The sequence below is a fragment of the Eschrichtius robustus genome, chromosome 11 (genome assembly GCF_028021215.1).
Source record: "Eschrichtius robustus isolate mEscRob2 chromosome 11, mEscRob2.pri, whole genome shotgun sequence".
Classification (NCBI taxonomy): domain Eukaryota; kingdom Metazoa; phylum Chordata; class Mammalia; order Artiodactyla; family Eschrichtiidae; genus Eschrichtius; species Eschrichtius robustus.
The window spans coordinates 50,080,601-50,095,564 of NC_090834.1; the positions used below are offsets into that span (position 1 = coordinate 50,080,601).

Sequence of the window (14,964 nt, forward strand, 5' to 3'; positions counted from 1 at the left end):
GCAGAGCTGGGACTCAAAATCAACAGGCTATTAACAAGAGCATTTATGAAGTGACCATGTTACATATGACAGTGTTGGATGTCTGATGAATTTTTGCATGATATAGAGATGAATTAGTCCCTGGCTTCAAGGACTTTGCTTTCTCTTTTATGCCTTTTCATGCATTTCTTTTGGATAGTGGAATTATAAGCCCAAAGGCTATCTGACGTGCAACACTTCAGGCACACTGTTCCCCACCGGCTGCTGCTTTAACTGGTGAAGGATTTCTAGAGTACTAACATACAGCGTAATGTATATAGGGACTTAGAGATTGTGACTTCTTGGGGTTTTGTTCTTAATATTTTTAAGCTAAAATTCACCCCTGGGATTACAGATGGTCATGCGAAAACTTATTGAGTGCGAGTTAACCACTGCCAAACTCACATGATTAAAATTGACCATTGTCATGTTTAGAATATTTTTACGCATCTGCAATTGAGACTGAAAACTCAGATTTTAGAAAAGAAAAGAAAAAAGAAAAAGCTATGCCACTAAACAATTCTTAAAATTCAGAGATTTTCAGGGCTCTGGGGGCAATAGTCCCAGTTTGGAATGCAGTCCTCACCCTACCAAAGATCTTGGAATCTCAGGGTTGGAAGGGACCTTGAAGGTCACCCATTCCAAACTCCCCCCAGTGCAGGAATTCCCTCTAAAGCCCCCTTAACAGGTGGCCAACCCCCCACATCCGCCTGAATGCTTCCAGAGAAGGCGAGTCCAGTCCTTTGTTGGACAGCCCTGATTGTTCTTCCTGATGTTAGTGATGGGCCCTGAGGAAAAAAAAAAAACAACAAAAAACTCAGCAACAATTGTCCAGTTTGGCAAACCTCTTGCCTGAGAAGCATGTGGCTATTTCCATGGTGCAGCTTTAAAGTACTCAGGAATGTGTAGGGTTAAAATAAAAAACACCATCAGCTGACGGGTATTCCTGCATGCTCCTTTCCAAATACCGATACCCACTCTCACAGTAGCCTGCCAAGATTCCACTTAGCAGCTGGTCCCCAGTTACATCTCTTCAGTTGACTTCCCAAGCAAGGCTCCCAGAGGCATACACAAATGATGATGCACGCACAGAAATATTTGTTAATGACCGTGGGTTTGAGAAGGTGTTAGTCATGGCTAGCATCTTACCCTTTCCAGAAGCATAAAGAGGCTGTTGCAGCCCTGTGCTTTCTCCTGCTGCCAGCCGATTGCTTGCTCTGAGCTAACCCTCTAACCCTTGGGAGTCCGTGTGCAGCAGTGTGCTGATGTAAGCTGCATCGGGGCTGAAATGGGAGCTCCCGCTATGGCACTGGCTCAACTAGCTAATCTAAAGAGAAAGTATTTTGGGGAAGACATCTTGGTTGCACCCCTCACCGCATCTTGACTAATTGCTTCCAACTCCGGGGGCTTCCAGGGACAATCTCACTGTTCTTTCTCGCCAAGGGTCAGTCGTTTTAACCATTTGTTAATTTCTCCTGCACAGATCAAGCAAAAGTAGATAATCTGCCAGAAGAATTAGTGCGTAGTGCTGAAGATGGTAAATATCTTTATGTATTTGCATGTCTGTCTGTGTATTAGGTTCTGGGATGGTTTGGGCAGTCACCGGGATGCAGCTGTTAGAGAAATAGAAGAACGTCATTTGTCGCTATGTGATGAATTGTGCCTAAGTTATTATAAAATGGTTCTGACTTGGTGCATTTAATACTGCTTGTATTCTTAAGGTTTCTGCTGGTGATACTGTTGTGAGGATCTCATCAGAGACCCTAGGGAAGCGAGGGTTTCTAAAAATAGGAAATTGTATTTCTATGGGTATGAGCAGATTTTTGCTACTCTGACTTGCAAAACTCCTTGTGAAGGCAGGGAAAGTGGAGTGGGTTCCTGGGTTAAGTAATTCCTATATTTGATTCTCAAGTCTCAGCATTTAGATTTCTCTAGGTATAACTGGTAAAGATTTAAGGTCAAAGGAAAGGGTTCCAGAACAAGAGTGGGGATCCTGCCTCTGCTCAAGTAAATAACAGTCTAGACCAAGGGTGAAATTAACTGATTCTGAATTTTAAGGAGCCAGAAGGTCTTGCAGCTTGTCAATGGATCAGGTATTACTTGGTTCAGTTATAAAATGAATAGAGTAATAGTGGTGGGAGGGATGGAAATGAGTCTGATTTTTATGGCTCAGCATTTATGCAAACATAAATATAATTTATACTTGTATGCTAGAATTTTGTTTTCTAAGTTGCCTGCACTATAATGATAAAAATGTATATTAACTGAGCTTTCTCATGTAGAATGCAGCAACAGAGCTCTTCAAAGGTCATTCCTTACTTTTATGTAATAGTTTTGTCTTTCTCATTTTATGTTTACAGCCACCTCACTGAAGTAAGTGGGGCAGTGATTTTTATCTTCATTTTACAGCTAAGAAAAGCTCAGAGAAATTAGGTGATCTGTCTAAGCTCTTGTAGCTAGTCAGTCTGTGGGAGGGTGGGGACCGGCATCTCAGCTTCACTACTCCTAGTACAGTGCTCGTTCCATTTTCCATGCTGTGGCTTATTGAGTGAGAGGAAAGACACTGCACATCTCCTGTGCTGGATGTTGGATATTTAGTTGAACAGGAGACCTCAAAGAGGCTAATGAAGAATTGCACTGGGGAATGGAGGAAAGCAAGCTGAAAAACTGTCAGATGTATTCTGCAGTCTTAGTTGTGAAACTGACATTTGAGCTTTATTTTCGTGTCTCTTTCATCTTTCTGTTAAAATGGTATTTATTCTCAATGTTGCTCTTCTGAGTAGATCAAAAAGCAGATCAGGAACCAGATACAAATGAATGCATTCCAGGAAGTGAGTAGCAGGATCTTTCTCACAAATGACTAAATGTTGCCACTCTACATGGTGTTAAATGTACTGAAATAACTAACCCCATTAATAACGTAGCATTTATTATTATACTAAACTCTTGCAGCTTACAAAACTATTTCATTCTGACAAGGGTTTTATTAAAAATATTTTACTACTATCTGTGTTGAAAGATTAATTCATGATTCCACTGAGGGATAGTTATATATGTTTAAAATTTTTATGTATACATATGTATATGTATTATATATACACACGTTATTGCTGAGTACTATTATACTTTTGCCAGTCTCTCTGCTCTTTGAGTCTTTACTTAAAATGAAGTTGGCACCTTCTAATATCACTTGGCTTTTATGTTGCAGTATGGTCTGGAGTATTGGATCTCTTATGGCCTTTACACAAGGCTATAGACATGAAGCAATTTATAATGTATCTGGACCTAAGAAAGGACTGTACTTTGACAATTAGTATGTAGTATGGTCACATATGCCTCTCTACATTATCTATAGGAGCAAATTTTATAATGCGCAGGGTTTAAGCTCTGAGGTTCAAAACTAAACTCAAATAGTATAGTTCAATATATAAAGCAAGTGAACATCTGAATCTCAAGTCATAAATGTATGTGACAACATGGATGGATCTAGAGGGTATTATGCTAAGTGAAATAAGTCAGAGAAAGACAAATACCATATGATCTCACTTATATGTGGAATCTAAAAAAACAAAACAAAACAAAACAGAGACTCAAAGATATAGAGAACAAACAGATGGTTGCTGGGGGGCATGGTGGGTGGGAAAAGGTTAAGTTTATATTATAACTTAACCTTTTAAGGTTAAGTTATAAAATAAAAAAGCTGTGGGGATGTAATATACAGCATAAGGAATATGGCCAATAATATTGTAATAACTTTGTATGGGGACAGATGGTTACTAGACTTACGGTGATCATTATATATGCAAATGTCAAGTTATTAATTAGTACACAACATAATATTGTATGTCAACTATATTTCAATTTAAAAAAAGAAAGAAATGTATGTACACTTGTGGTAGCTAATATGCATCAACTAATTAATATCCACCATGAAGAAAAGATAATGATTATTCACCATTTTCTGTTCAATCTTAAGACTGCTGTTCTTAACAGTGACTATTGTCTTGAGTACAAATAGTGAATTAAAAAGGTTTTTGTGGAGGCTAGCAAAGCATGCAGATATGCATGTGTGTCTTCTTGACGTCCCTGTTTCAGGTGGTTTCATAATCCTAGGCACTGGAGGGTTGAAGATAATGATACACACACCTGCCCTCAGGAGTCCACAGAATTTTTAATAACAGTTTCCCAGTAGTCTTTGGGTGTGCTGATAATTCTTAAAGAGAAGAGCAGCCAAAGGAAGGAGCCATTAGGTAGAGAAATGCTGATGCTTGAAAGCCGTGACATCTCATCTGAAATCTGAAACTTTGCTCATGAGGTTCTCCTGCCAGAGATGAAGGAGCTGAGCTTTGGCACATGACCTGACAGATTCTTAAGAACCACCTAGGAAAGAAGGCAATCCAGGCTTCAGCCCTTGGTGTGTGTTCTCTGTCCGGCTGCTGCAGAGGAAACAAGACTTCTGTCCCTCAGGGGTGTTGGGTAAAGAGGCTTTTCCAGTTGCTTTTGAACTGGCAACTGGATACTTAAGTTTGGGCATCCTAGTTTATCTTTCTGTGTTTTGTTCAACATTTAACTTGAGGAGTGAAAACAAAACATAGGCATAGACAATGTATGCCTATATGTCTGTGTCTTCATATGTGACCTCCTAATTAGCTTAGTTATTGGTCAAGGGACATAGGCTAATCGTGTGCTAAATTCTGGGTAAATTAATTTCTCTTTTTTGTGATATTTTCCAAGATGACTCTTAATGTCTGGGCTGGGGTTATTCCTTTTCTCTAGTAAAGAGTGTATTCTTACCACAAGACAAAATGAAATGCATGATCAAAACACAAATAACTAAAGCCCAATAAATGTAAAACTGACTACATTTGAGTAACAGATATATACTTTTGAAAATAATAGGGAGTAGTGTTATGTTAAAAAAGTTTTGCATACTCATTGGGCTACATTGTGCCCTTGCGGGATCTCATCTTATACTGCTTCAGTATAAGTCACCTGAATACACACACACATGTGTTATTGTTTAATGGGAAGTAATTAAAGTAGGTATCATCTTGTGAGGCACCATAAATGTATTTTGATGCATTTGTGAGCCTAAAGCTAGGTGAGAACTATTATGTGAATAAGCAAATATTTAATATGTGTAGTTCAAGTTTCTGTCTTCCTTCATTAGATTTCTTTTAACTAAAGATGAATTTAGCTAATGCTCAGGACTAAATTTGAGCCTTTTGAGTTATATGTAGAAATAATAACAATTATTTTGATTTTTTTTGACAATTTGACAATTTTGACAATTTGACAATTTGACAATTTTTTTTGACAATTTGATTTTTATTTATCTGTTTTCCTAGTATCTCTTTCAATGAGAAAGTCAAGTCAGTATATTTATATCACATTGAAAAGATAATTTAAAGATTTCCTATCAGATAATGTTTATTTGTTTAGTGAATATTTACATAAGGCCTAATATGTGCCAGACACTGTTCTAAGTGCCTTGAAAAATATTAAGCCATTCAATATAGAAGCTCTGATTCACCATAAGAAAAGCTTAGACATTGTCATTCTTAGGCAAAGAAGAAGAAAGTTTTCTAACTAGAGTTACACAAATGAGGAAGCGAATTCATCATCTTATTGTGACTTCCACACATATACTTACTGTATCAGAAAGAAACCATATGCTACATTTTCATAGTAAATTCTTAGAGTATCTTAAATTGAATCATTCGAACTTGGCCTTGGGATATCTCTATTGAAAACTCTCTGAATTGACAGGTATCTAAATAATTTCTATTTTCAAAAAATAATTAGTTTTGAAATTGTAGTCTTTCACGACTTTCTGAGGGCGAAACACTCTTACAGGTAATCCCAACAATCACTGAAGAAACCAACCTCCTTTTAGACACTCAATAGCCAGAAAACTTTTATGATTGAGTTGTGTACAAAGATCCTTGCTATCTGATGAAATAGTTTTTCAGCCTGCAGCATGTTCAAAATGTAATATATCTCAAGGAGATGAACCAATAAAGTACAGATCCTGTGGTTCAAAGCTCTAATGTGAAAAAATATAAGTTAAAACCAATTCACATTGGTAGTAGGTTTCAGTATAATTCAAATCCAGTCCTGCAGTCCAGTAAACCTAGTGGTTTTTAAATTTTTGTTTTCTATTTGGTTCAACTCCTTGCTAGTTCTCTCTCTATAATTGCATGTTGCTTACCTTATGGTCCTGTGCATGTGAACTACTATGCCTTTAACCAATTTACAAAAACATCTCTGTTCATAGACGAAAGAAAAGTGTGTTTTCAACTTATGCCTTATGTTTGTCTGACAACTGTGAGGATAATTTTGAATGGAAATGCTACTGTTTAGTTTCCACAGTGCCTTCACAACCTGATAATCAGTTTTCCCACCCTGACAAACTCAAAAGGATGAGCAAGTCTGTTCCAGCATTTCTCCAAGATGAGGCAAGTTTGTGTTTTGTACCTTCCGAAAAATGGAACCAAATAGGTGGATTTGCTATGCCAAGGTTGGTGTGTCTGTATGCAGCCATAGCAGAGACTGAAGAGGTCAGCAGGACTGACCTTCGCCTCTCATGTCAATAGAGGTAGTGTTGTTAGTCCTGGAACAAGGCAAGGCACATCTCATTTGACTCATACAGTAACTCTTATTGGTGGTGAAGTCAAAGTGCATAGATTTGGGAATGTGACTTTTGTTTCAAAGTGGGTACAAAATAAGAAATCCAGCAGAAAAATGTTGGCATGAGCTCCTCTGTAGTTTAGAGTACAGTTGATTTGTGAAAGCTTAGTCTAGGTAGCATGACTAGCTTGAAAGCATACGTTAAAATAGTAAAGTAACAGTGACATAGCAAACTTTATCGGCATCAACTGGGGGTAAGCACTTTATGTACATTATCTCATTTAATCCTCCATTAACCCTGGGAGGTGGGCACCATCATTATCCCCAGATATTACAGATGAGGAAACTGAGAGTAAGAGAGGTAAGGTAACCTCACTCAGCTAGAAAGGGGTTAAACCAGCACTGGAGCCCAGATCTGACCCCCATGCTATTAACTACTATACCTACTGTCTCAAGTAAGAACATGACTATTACCTATTATTCATTTAGTACCTAGTAAGTACCAGGCACTTGATATTCGCTCTGATGTCTAACTCTCACAAACAAAATGTGGTAGGTACAAATTTCTCCATTTTATAAAAGAAGAAAGAGCCTCAGAGAGGTTAAGTAACTTTCCCCAAATCCAACAGCTACTAAAAAGTAGATCTAGGATTTGAACTCAGGTCCTTAACTAAGATGCCATGTTCTTGCAGCCAGGTAGTTAGGAGCCTGAGCTTTGAGGTTAGGCACTCCCAGTTCTGGCTATGCTACTAATTTGCTACGTGATTATGGACAATTTCCTTAGCTTCCCTAGTACCTACCTCGTTAGATTGTGAGGAGTCAGTGAGATAATGCAGGGAAAACACATAGCACAGTGCTGACACAGAGTACCTTAATGTTAGCTGTTCCCGTTTGCAGTTTTGGTCTGATTTTTAATGGTGAACTAAAAGCTTCATCCTTAAGTGTTCTCTTAGTAGATGGAATGTAAGGAAAGCTCTGGACAATATATAAATTACATCCCTCCTCCCCTACCGCCTGGGCACCGTTCTGTCTACTCTTGAGCCTTAGATGAACTGTATCTGCAAGTATTCAGCCCTTGCATATGCTTAAGAGCCCACATTACAGTTCCTTTAGAAAGAATCACTCATTCTTTGAAACTAACTCATTAGCTGGAAGCCAGCATAGGCACCTCATGGAGTTCCTATGGTCTTATACCTTTGTAGATATGCTTTGGTCTTGGTTGGTCATATGAATGAACCGTCTAATAATTTGAGAGGCCAATGATACCTGACTGGCCTGATTTTTTATTTTTCTCCTCCCTTCAGTTTTAACCTGCTGCCTCACTGCTCCACACAAAAGACAGTCCAAATTGTTTGAGTTTGTACATCAGAGATGCCAAATTAAGCTGTATCATTTTACCTTTCAAAGTACCTGGGGTTGGACTGAATGTTAAAGGAAGTGGGATGAAATCAGGCATTGCTTCTTTGTCCACTGTCCCTTTGAGGCTTAGTGTCAGTCACATTTGTTGAGTACCAACTTTATGAAAATCAGTGTTCCAGGTCATCAAGACAAGGTCCTATCCTTCCAATAATCACTAATGATCTGATGTACCAGGTAGAATGTATTACGGCTATGATAGGGGGAAATGGTCTGTAAGCATGTGGCAAGGGAGTATGATAATAGAGACATTAAAAATGTATAGATTTTTTTTCACCCTTGAGTAAGGATTCTTTTCTCATCCATATAAATCATAATTTTTTAACCCTTTTCTTAATCTGCGTTAGGATTGGCATCTGTTATATTGACATGTAATTGCATGGGCCCTGGAATATGTTGGCATGAACTAATCACTCCTCCATAAAGGTGTTTCCCTAACCCCAGGAGCCACTGAACTGCTCCATAAACTCTCTAACCCCAAAAGGAACTCATTCTGAAGCATAAATTCTTAAAGCTACCATCTAATAAACTATAGATCTAAATATAATAAAATTTATTATTGTCACTTTTCTTTCTTGACCCAGGTAAATATTTCCTGGGACATATTTAAAATAAGTATCTTGTTGCTATTTTTTTTTTTTAAATTTATCTATTTATTTATTTATTTTTGGCTGCGTTGGGTCTTCGTTTCTGTGCGAGGGCTTTCTCTAGTTGTGGCAGGAGGGGGTCACTCTTCATCGCGGTGGGGGGGCCTCTCACTGTCGCGGCCTCTCTTGTTGTGGAGCACAGGCTCCAGACGCACAGGCTCAGTAGCTGTGGCTCACGGGCCTAGTTGCTCCGCGGCATGTGGGATCTTCCCAGACCAGGGCTCGAACCCGTGTCCCCTGCATTGGCAGGCAGATTCTCAACCACTGCGCCACCAGGGAAGCCTATTTTTTTTTTTAATTTGTTAAAATCTAATGTGGGCAGAATGTACAAATCAATATACTTCCCTTTAGCAACACAAAAGATAAGCACAATAACACTATAAAAATACCTAAGAGGTGGTTTAAAATTATATATACACACATATATACATATGTGTAAAAAACTTGAAACACAGATCAGATTAGCATTTGTTTTCCCTAGTTTAGTAGTGTCTCAAGTAAAATGAGACACTATTGATTTTTAAGGAAGTTAAGCCTATGTTAACGAGAGGAATTAGGCATGACATTTTATGATTTGATAGTAAATGTTAGACCATTTATTGCCTAGGTAAAGTTAATTTCTCTTATGTATCAATAAAGTTTTCCAAGCAATATAAATGTATAATATTAAGAGAATGCACCTTGGGGCCACACCTTGTAGGTGAAAAAAATCGCTTTGTTATTTCAGTACCTAACCACTGCTCTCCTCCTAAGATGAGGTCCAAGGCAGACCACCCACCCCATCTTGAATACCATTCCTTGGCAGTTAGCACTTTGACCTTGGAAAATGTCATAGATCAGTGGGATACCAAGATATTATCTTTATCTAAACAGATTTTGATCTTGACTCATTCTGAATTTAAATTTTGTATATATTGTATGATGTTTTGTAGAGTGATGACAGAGAAACAGATACAGCATCAGAAGGCAGTTACCAGCTCAGCAGACACAAGAAGAGCCCGAGCTCTTTAACCAATCTTAGCAGCTCCTCTGGCATGACGTCCTTGTCTTCTGTATGTAAACAAAGGCTTCATGTTAATATCCCTCTGCTTCTGCGAACCTTGCTCCCCCATGCTCCTGCTACTGTAAAAGGGCCTTTTGTTGTATTTCTCAGATTCCAGGGGCATGAGAGCTTTTTCTCTAACCCACAGTTGGCTTCTGGCTAGCTAAATCTTCCTTTTTCTCTGTTTTAATCACAAGAGAGTTCATATCCAAAATAAATAAATATGGTTTTTTGGATGTAAGTACTTAAAAAATAAACCTAAATTACCAACAAGATGAACCACTAAATTTTTCTGTGCAACAAATGGGGTAGCTATCACAAGGTATGCTTATATCTGATATGCTTTTATATACTGTGTGCAGGTATAGAATTGTACCTCTCTTTTAGCAAGACTTTTATTCTGATGAATGAAAGTACTGATTCACATAAAATAATAGGAGAGGCGATTCTTTGCCCCATAGAGGGATTCAGAATGGAGTTTTCAAAGGAAAACTCCCTACGTGTAGTTGCTCAGATTTGATTTAGAGAATTTGACTTTACACAGAACTTTCATAAAGTGAGGTAGTTTTGTGTGTGCATGTAAGATGTGTGTAGAAATATATATGTAAATACGTCCACATACACTTATCCAAATATCTCTGATATATATACACATGCACATATCTCACCAGGTCTGCTAAACAAATGATAAATCTGTGCTTAAATTCTTACTAGCCTTGCATTTTTCAAACTCTTTGTTAAAAAATCTATGTAAATTGAATTTCTGCTGATGACAATCAAATGTGTGACCTTGGGAAGGCTTTAAACTTCCTTCATCAATCATCCATTTTCTGCCCTTCCTGACCTCTAAAAGTGTATGGCTCAGTAAGCATTTTCTTAGATTCAGTGGATGGGTAACATAGTAAAATTCCTTTTTAGTGCCTTGGAAATTTGATAGAGCAATGTGTCACTGTGATTTTTGTGCCTGGGGTTTCTCACATCCTCTTTCTTTAACACTTTAAATTCTAAGCATGCCTAAAAATGGAACTCTGAATGCCCCCTACCATAAAATCACCCTGCTTTGAAATGAGTCAGCATCTAAAAAACTTTGCATTTCACTTTTCATCTATGTCTCTTAGAAGCAATTTTTGTTAAACACTAGTCATCATGTCATGTATATCATGTCAGGTTGTCTGTGTTGGTACGCTTTTTTGATGCCGTATTAAATTAACTGCTTTTATATGCAAACTAGAGAAATAATGGCAAGCAAAGATTACATCCATGATCCTTGTGTTGGGTTCAAGAATGAGATAGCGACAAACACTGCCTGTTTCCGACGCTTTCAGGTGAGCGGCAGTGTGATGAGTGTTTATAGTGGAGACTTTGGCAATCTGGAAGTGAAGGGAAATATTCAGTTTGCAATCGACTACGTGGACTCACTGAAGGAGTTGCATGTCTTTGTGGCCCAGTGTAAAGACTTAGCAGCAGCAGATATTAAAAAACAGCGTTCGGACCCGTAAGTACATTTTGGAGTCACTATTTTCTCTTCGTTACTCTTAATCTTGTAGAAATTGGGAAGGAAAGAAAGTAATTGAAGGGAGGGTATGTGTGTGACTGTGTTAAAAGGAATGTTTGGGAAAAAAAGTTGGGGGGAAATGCTGTTTACTTTATAGATGCATACGCCAAACCTACTAAATTATAAAAATATCAGAGAAGCACAAAATGTTTCAAGTTGGAAGGGACCTTTGAGGTCATTTTGTCCTGATTCCTTCTTTTTACAGATAAGGAAACAAGGGACAGAGAAGATAAGCGACTGTTTACATAAATTTAGCAGCAAAATGAGGAATGATGGATTGAGCCCCAATCTCTCTCCACACACTTTCAAACTTTCTCTAAGATTAGGGACACGTGGGACATACTTTATAATGCTCTGTGGTGCAGAAATAGTTAAGATTCTAGAATAAGGTAGTTTCCATATTTAAATCATATTCTATAGAACTTTAGGGGGAATTACCAATTCATCTTTGAAATCACAGGTTTAATTGCATTTCAGTTTAGTTACAAAGTTGAATGGTATTCCCTATTTATCCCTATGCAGAAGTCTGATTCTTAATTATTTTGCTAGCATAAACCCAATCCTAAAAGGAACTGGGCTTAATAGCCTTTTCGTTTCTTTTCTTTTTCTTCTTCTTTTTTTTTTTTTTAACATTCATATGGCTTGATTAAGTATGTACCAGATTATTTTTTTTCAAAAGACAGTCACAAAAACTTTTTTAATTCTGGAAGCATCAAAGTCTTTTCTTAATAGGAAACTAGCCAATAGAATTAAGCATCACCTTAGAGGTCTGTCGTCTTCCCCTTGCCCCACATTAGTTAAGGTCAAAGGAAGAAAGGAATTCAGGAAATATCCCTTAAAAATCTTCAAAACAATATCAAATTATCAATTCCACTGAAATCACTTTAAAAGCTTAAGTGTGAAGGTGTTGGTGAGAGCATTTATTACATACTGCTTTTCCTAGTGTCATGAAATAATTATTTCTATCAATTTCCAATGCATTTTTAAAAGTGGAGGTAGACACATCACTTTTATTTTCTCTAACCTTCTTTTCTGTTCAATTCTCTTTTTAGATATGTAAAGACTTATCTGTTACCAGACAAGGGCAAAATGGGCAAGAAGAAAACGATTGTAGCGAAGAAAACGTTGAATCCTGTGTATAATGAGATACTGCGGGTATCTATGACCTCTCTATCTAGGAAAATCCTAAATGGTTACCTATGCATTTAAAAGGCCATGTCATCTTGGGTAGTATCTCTACAGAGGAAGTCAGTCACCACGAGAGAAGGAAATGAATAACCATTTTCTGAGAATCTGCTTTGTATGAGATGATACACCATGACTGTTGTATGCATTATCTCATGCATGCCCTCCATACCCTGCCAGGGGGATAGTATTATATGCGTCTCACAGATCAGGCAAATGAAGCTTAGAGAAATAAAGGAACTTGCTCAAGGATACACAGCTGATAAAGTTGAGCATTGCCGCCAAAACAATCTTATAAAAACCTAATTCTGATCATGTTATTTCTTTGCTTAAAATATTTGAGGATTCCCATTATACTTAGGGTCAAGTACACCCATCTTAACACACACACCACTCCCTTGATAACCTGAGCTCCAGTCTCATCATTCCACTTTCATAGTCTTTCTTCAGGTCACCCTGATTCCTGTCTGTTCTTTTGGAGGAACTACATTTTCTCACACTGCTGGGGCTTTCTGTTCCTTCAGACTGGGATATTCTTCCCCACATTCTGTCCATAACTACTTCCCACAGCCTGAAATGCCTCTTCCTATGAGAAGCTGTCCTTAACCCCTAAGTTTCCCTGCTGTCTGCTGCCTCAGTCTCCTTGTTTTACAATAGGCTGTGTTAACATTCAGCACTTTAACTACTGGTTTAATTGTAAGTTCCATGAGGGCAGGGACCAACTCTTTGTTGCTTGTAAACTGCGTACCCTTACGCAAATGATTTAACCCATCTGCACTTCAGATCTGCAAAAGGGAGATAAGAATAGTACCTACCTACCAATATGTATGAAGTAATTGGTATGCATTAGACACTTAGTAAATGCTGACTCTTAGCACAGTGTCTGGTATAGGTACTTAAAAAATGTTTATAGATGGAAGGATAGATGGATGGATAGATGAATGAAGAATATACCAGGCTCAAATGCCCATATTCCTTTTTCCTTCAAACTTTATTATGCTGCCTTAGTCATGAGTAACAGATTATTTAAAACTACAAATATGAGAAGTATTATTCATTCCCTCTTTCTGAAAATTCTGTCCAAGTATTTGGTTATCCTCTGAGAAAAGGAGCAGCATTAAATTAACCCTCAGTCATCCATGGGTGAATTTTCTGTAGCAAGTTTTTAATTATGACTTGACTATGATATACCTCAGCACCCTAGCTATTTCTAGGTCAGCTATGTCAACCATATACTCAGGAACAGCCAGCTAGTTTAAATGGTAAACTCAGAGAAAGACAAGTCTGCTACAACCAAAATGGACAGTCAAGTAGTATATCATAAAGCCAAGTAGAGATTATTTTTAGATTAGAAAGACTATTATCCCTTCCATGATTATATATAATCAAGGATTGGCTACATTTTAGATTAAAACTATTAGGATGCCAAAAAAATCAGGTTGATCTTTTCTTGAAAAATAATCTTGTCCTTGCAGGATAATGGTGGGAGAGGTTGTATGTATATGGGACAGGTGATATATGGGAACTCTTCTGTACTTTCAATTTTGTGTGAATCTAGAACTGCTCTAAAAAATAAAGTCTATTTAAAAAAATACTTTGTCCTTAGGTAGACAACAGAACATTGGATTAAACTTCATTTGTATTTTTAGACTGAATTTGATTTATGTTATATCTAGTTAGAACTAAAAACATCCAGTAAAAATTGAATAATTGGCTTTTGTTTTTAGAGAGCTATTACTGGCTATGATATTTGAGCCATCATTTGCTTTTCCAGAGGGGGAAAGAAAAATGAGCTTTTGTGAAAGATGAATTTGAGCTCTTTGAAACAAGACACTTAGAATAAGATGACTTTGCAATATTCTTGAGACTTGAAACCTAACAGATGAGAAAATCTGATCTATCCAGATGACTTTTTCTTCATCTCTATGTCATAACTTTGGCATAAAATAATATTATTTACCACTTTAATTTCCTTCTTTGAACTGCAGTATAAAATCGACAGGCAAATCTTAAAGACACAGAAACTGAACCTGTCTGTTTGGCATCGAGATACATTTAAGCGCAATAGTTTTCTAGGGGAAGTGGAACTTGATTTGGAAACTTGGGACTGGGATAACAAACAGAATAAACAATTGAAGTGGTACCCTCTAAAGCGGAAGGTAAGTGCAGAATTTTTTGTTTGGTTTGTTGGTTGGTTGGTTTGGGGCCTAGGATACAGGAGAGAGCTGCTGTAAAATTGCGTTTTCATTCAGAATGCTTATCCATAGTTTGGGATCATTATGTCTTTTCACTCTGTCCCATATGTTTCTTATGCTCTTTTCTATATTTTCTATTCTTTTTTTTTTCTCCTCTCTATTCTTTGGCCTGGCTACTTTTTGCTAGCCTATCTTTCAGTTCAATAATTTTCTTATCTGCTGTGTCTAATCTGCTGTTACACCCATCTACAGGTCCTCAATTATACTTTTCAGATT

At 37.5% G+C, this 14,964-nt stretch overlaps 1 protein-coding gene across 10 annotated transcripts in view; it reads left to right on the top strand.

The window, feature by feature from the left end:
- Positions 1 to 14,964, top strand: part of SYTL2 (synaptotagmin like 2) — a 100,352-nt gene that overhangs the window by 77,792 nt on the left and 7,596 nt on the right. For 5 of the 10 annotated variants that reach the window (XM_068554875.1, XM_068554873.1, XM_068554872.1 and 2 more), the window contains 7 exons: positions 1,502 to 1,555; positions 2,802 to 2,849; positions 6,382 to 6,476; positions 9,644 to 9,763; positions 11,079 to 11,248; positions 12,361 to 12,463; positions 14,482 to 14,652. In XM_068554875.1, coding sequence (XP_068410976.1) covers positions 1,502 to 1,555; positions 2,802 to 2,849; positions 6,382 to 6,476; positions 9,644 to 9,763; positions 11,079 to 11,248; positions 12,361 to 12,463; positions 14,482 to 14,652 — 761 coding nt within the window. Of the gene's footprint in view, positions 1 to 1,498; positions 1,556 to 2,801; positions 2,850 to 6,381; positions 6,477 to 9,643; positions 9,764 to 11,078; positions 11,249 to 12,360; positions 12,464 to 14,481; positions 14,653 to 14,964 lie in introns of those variants that run through there. The other 5 variants (XM_068554877.1, XM_068554876.1, XM_068554871.1 and 2 more) reach the window with 3 other exon arrangements.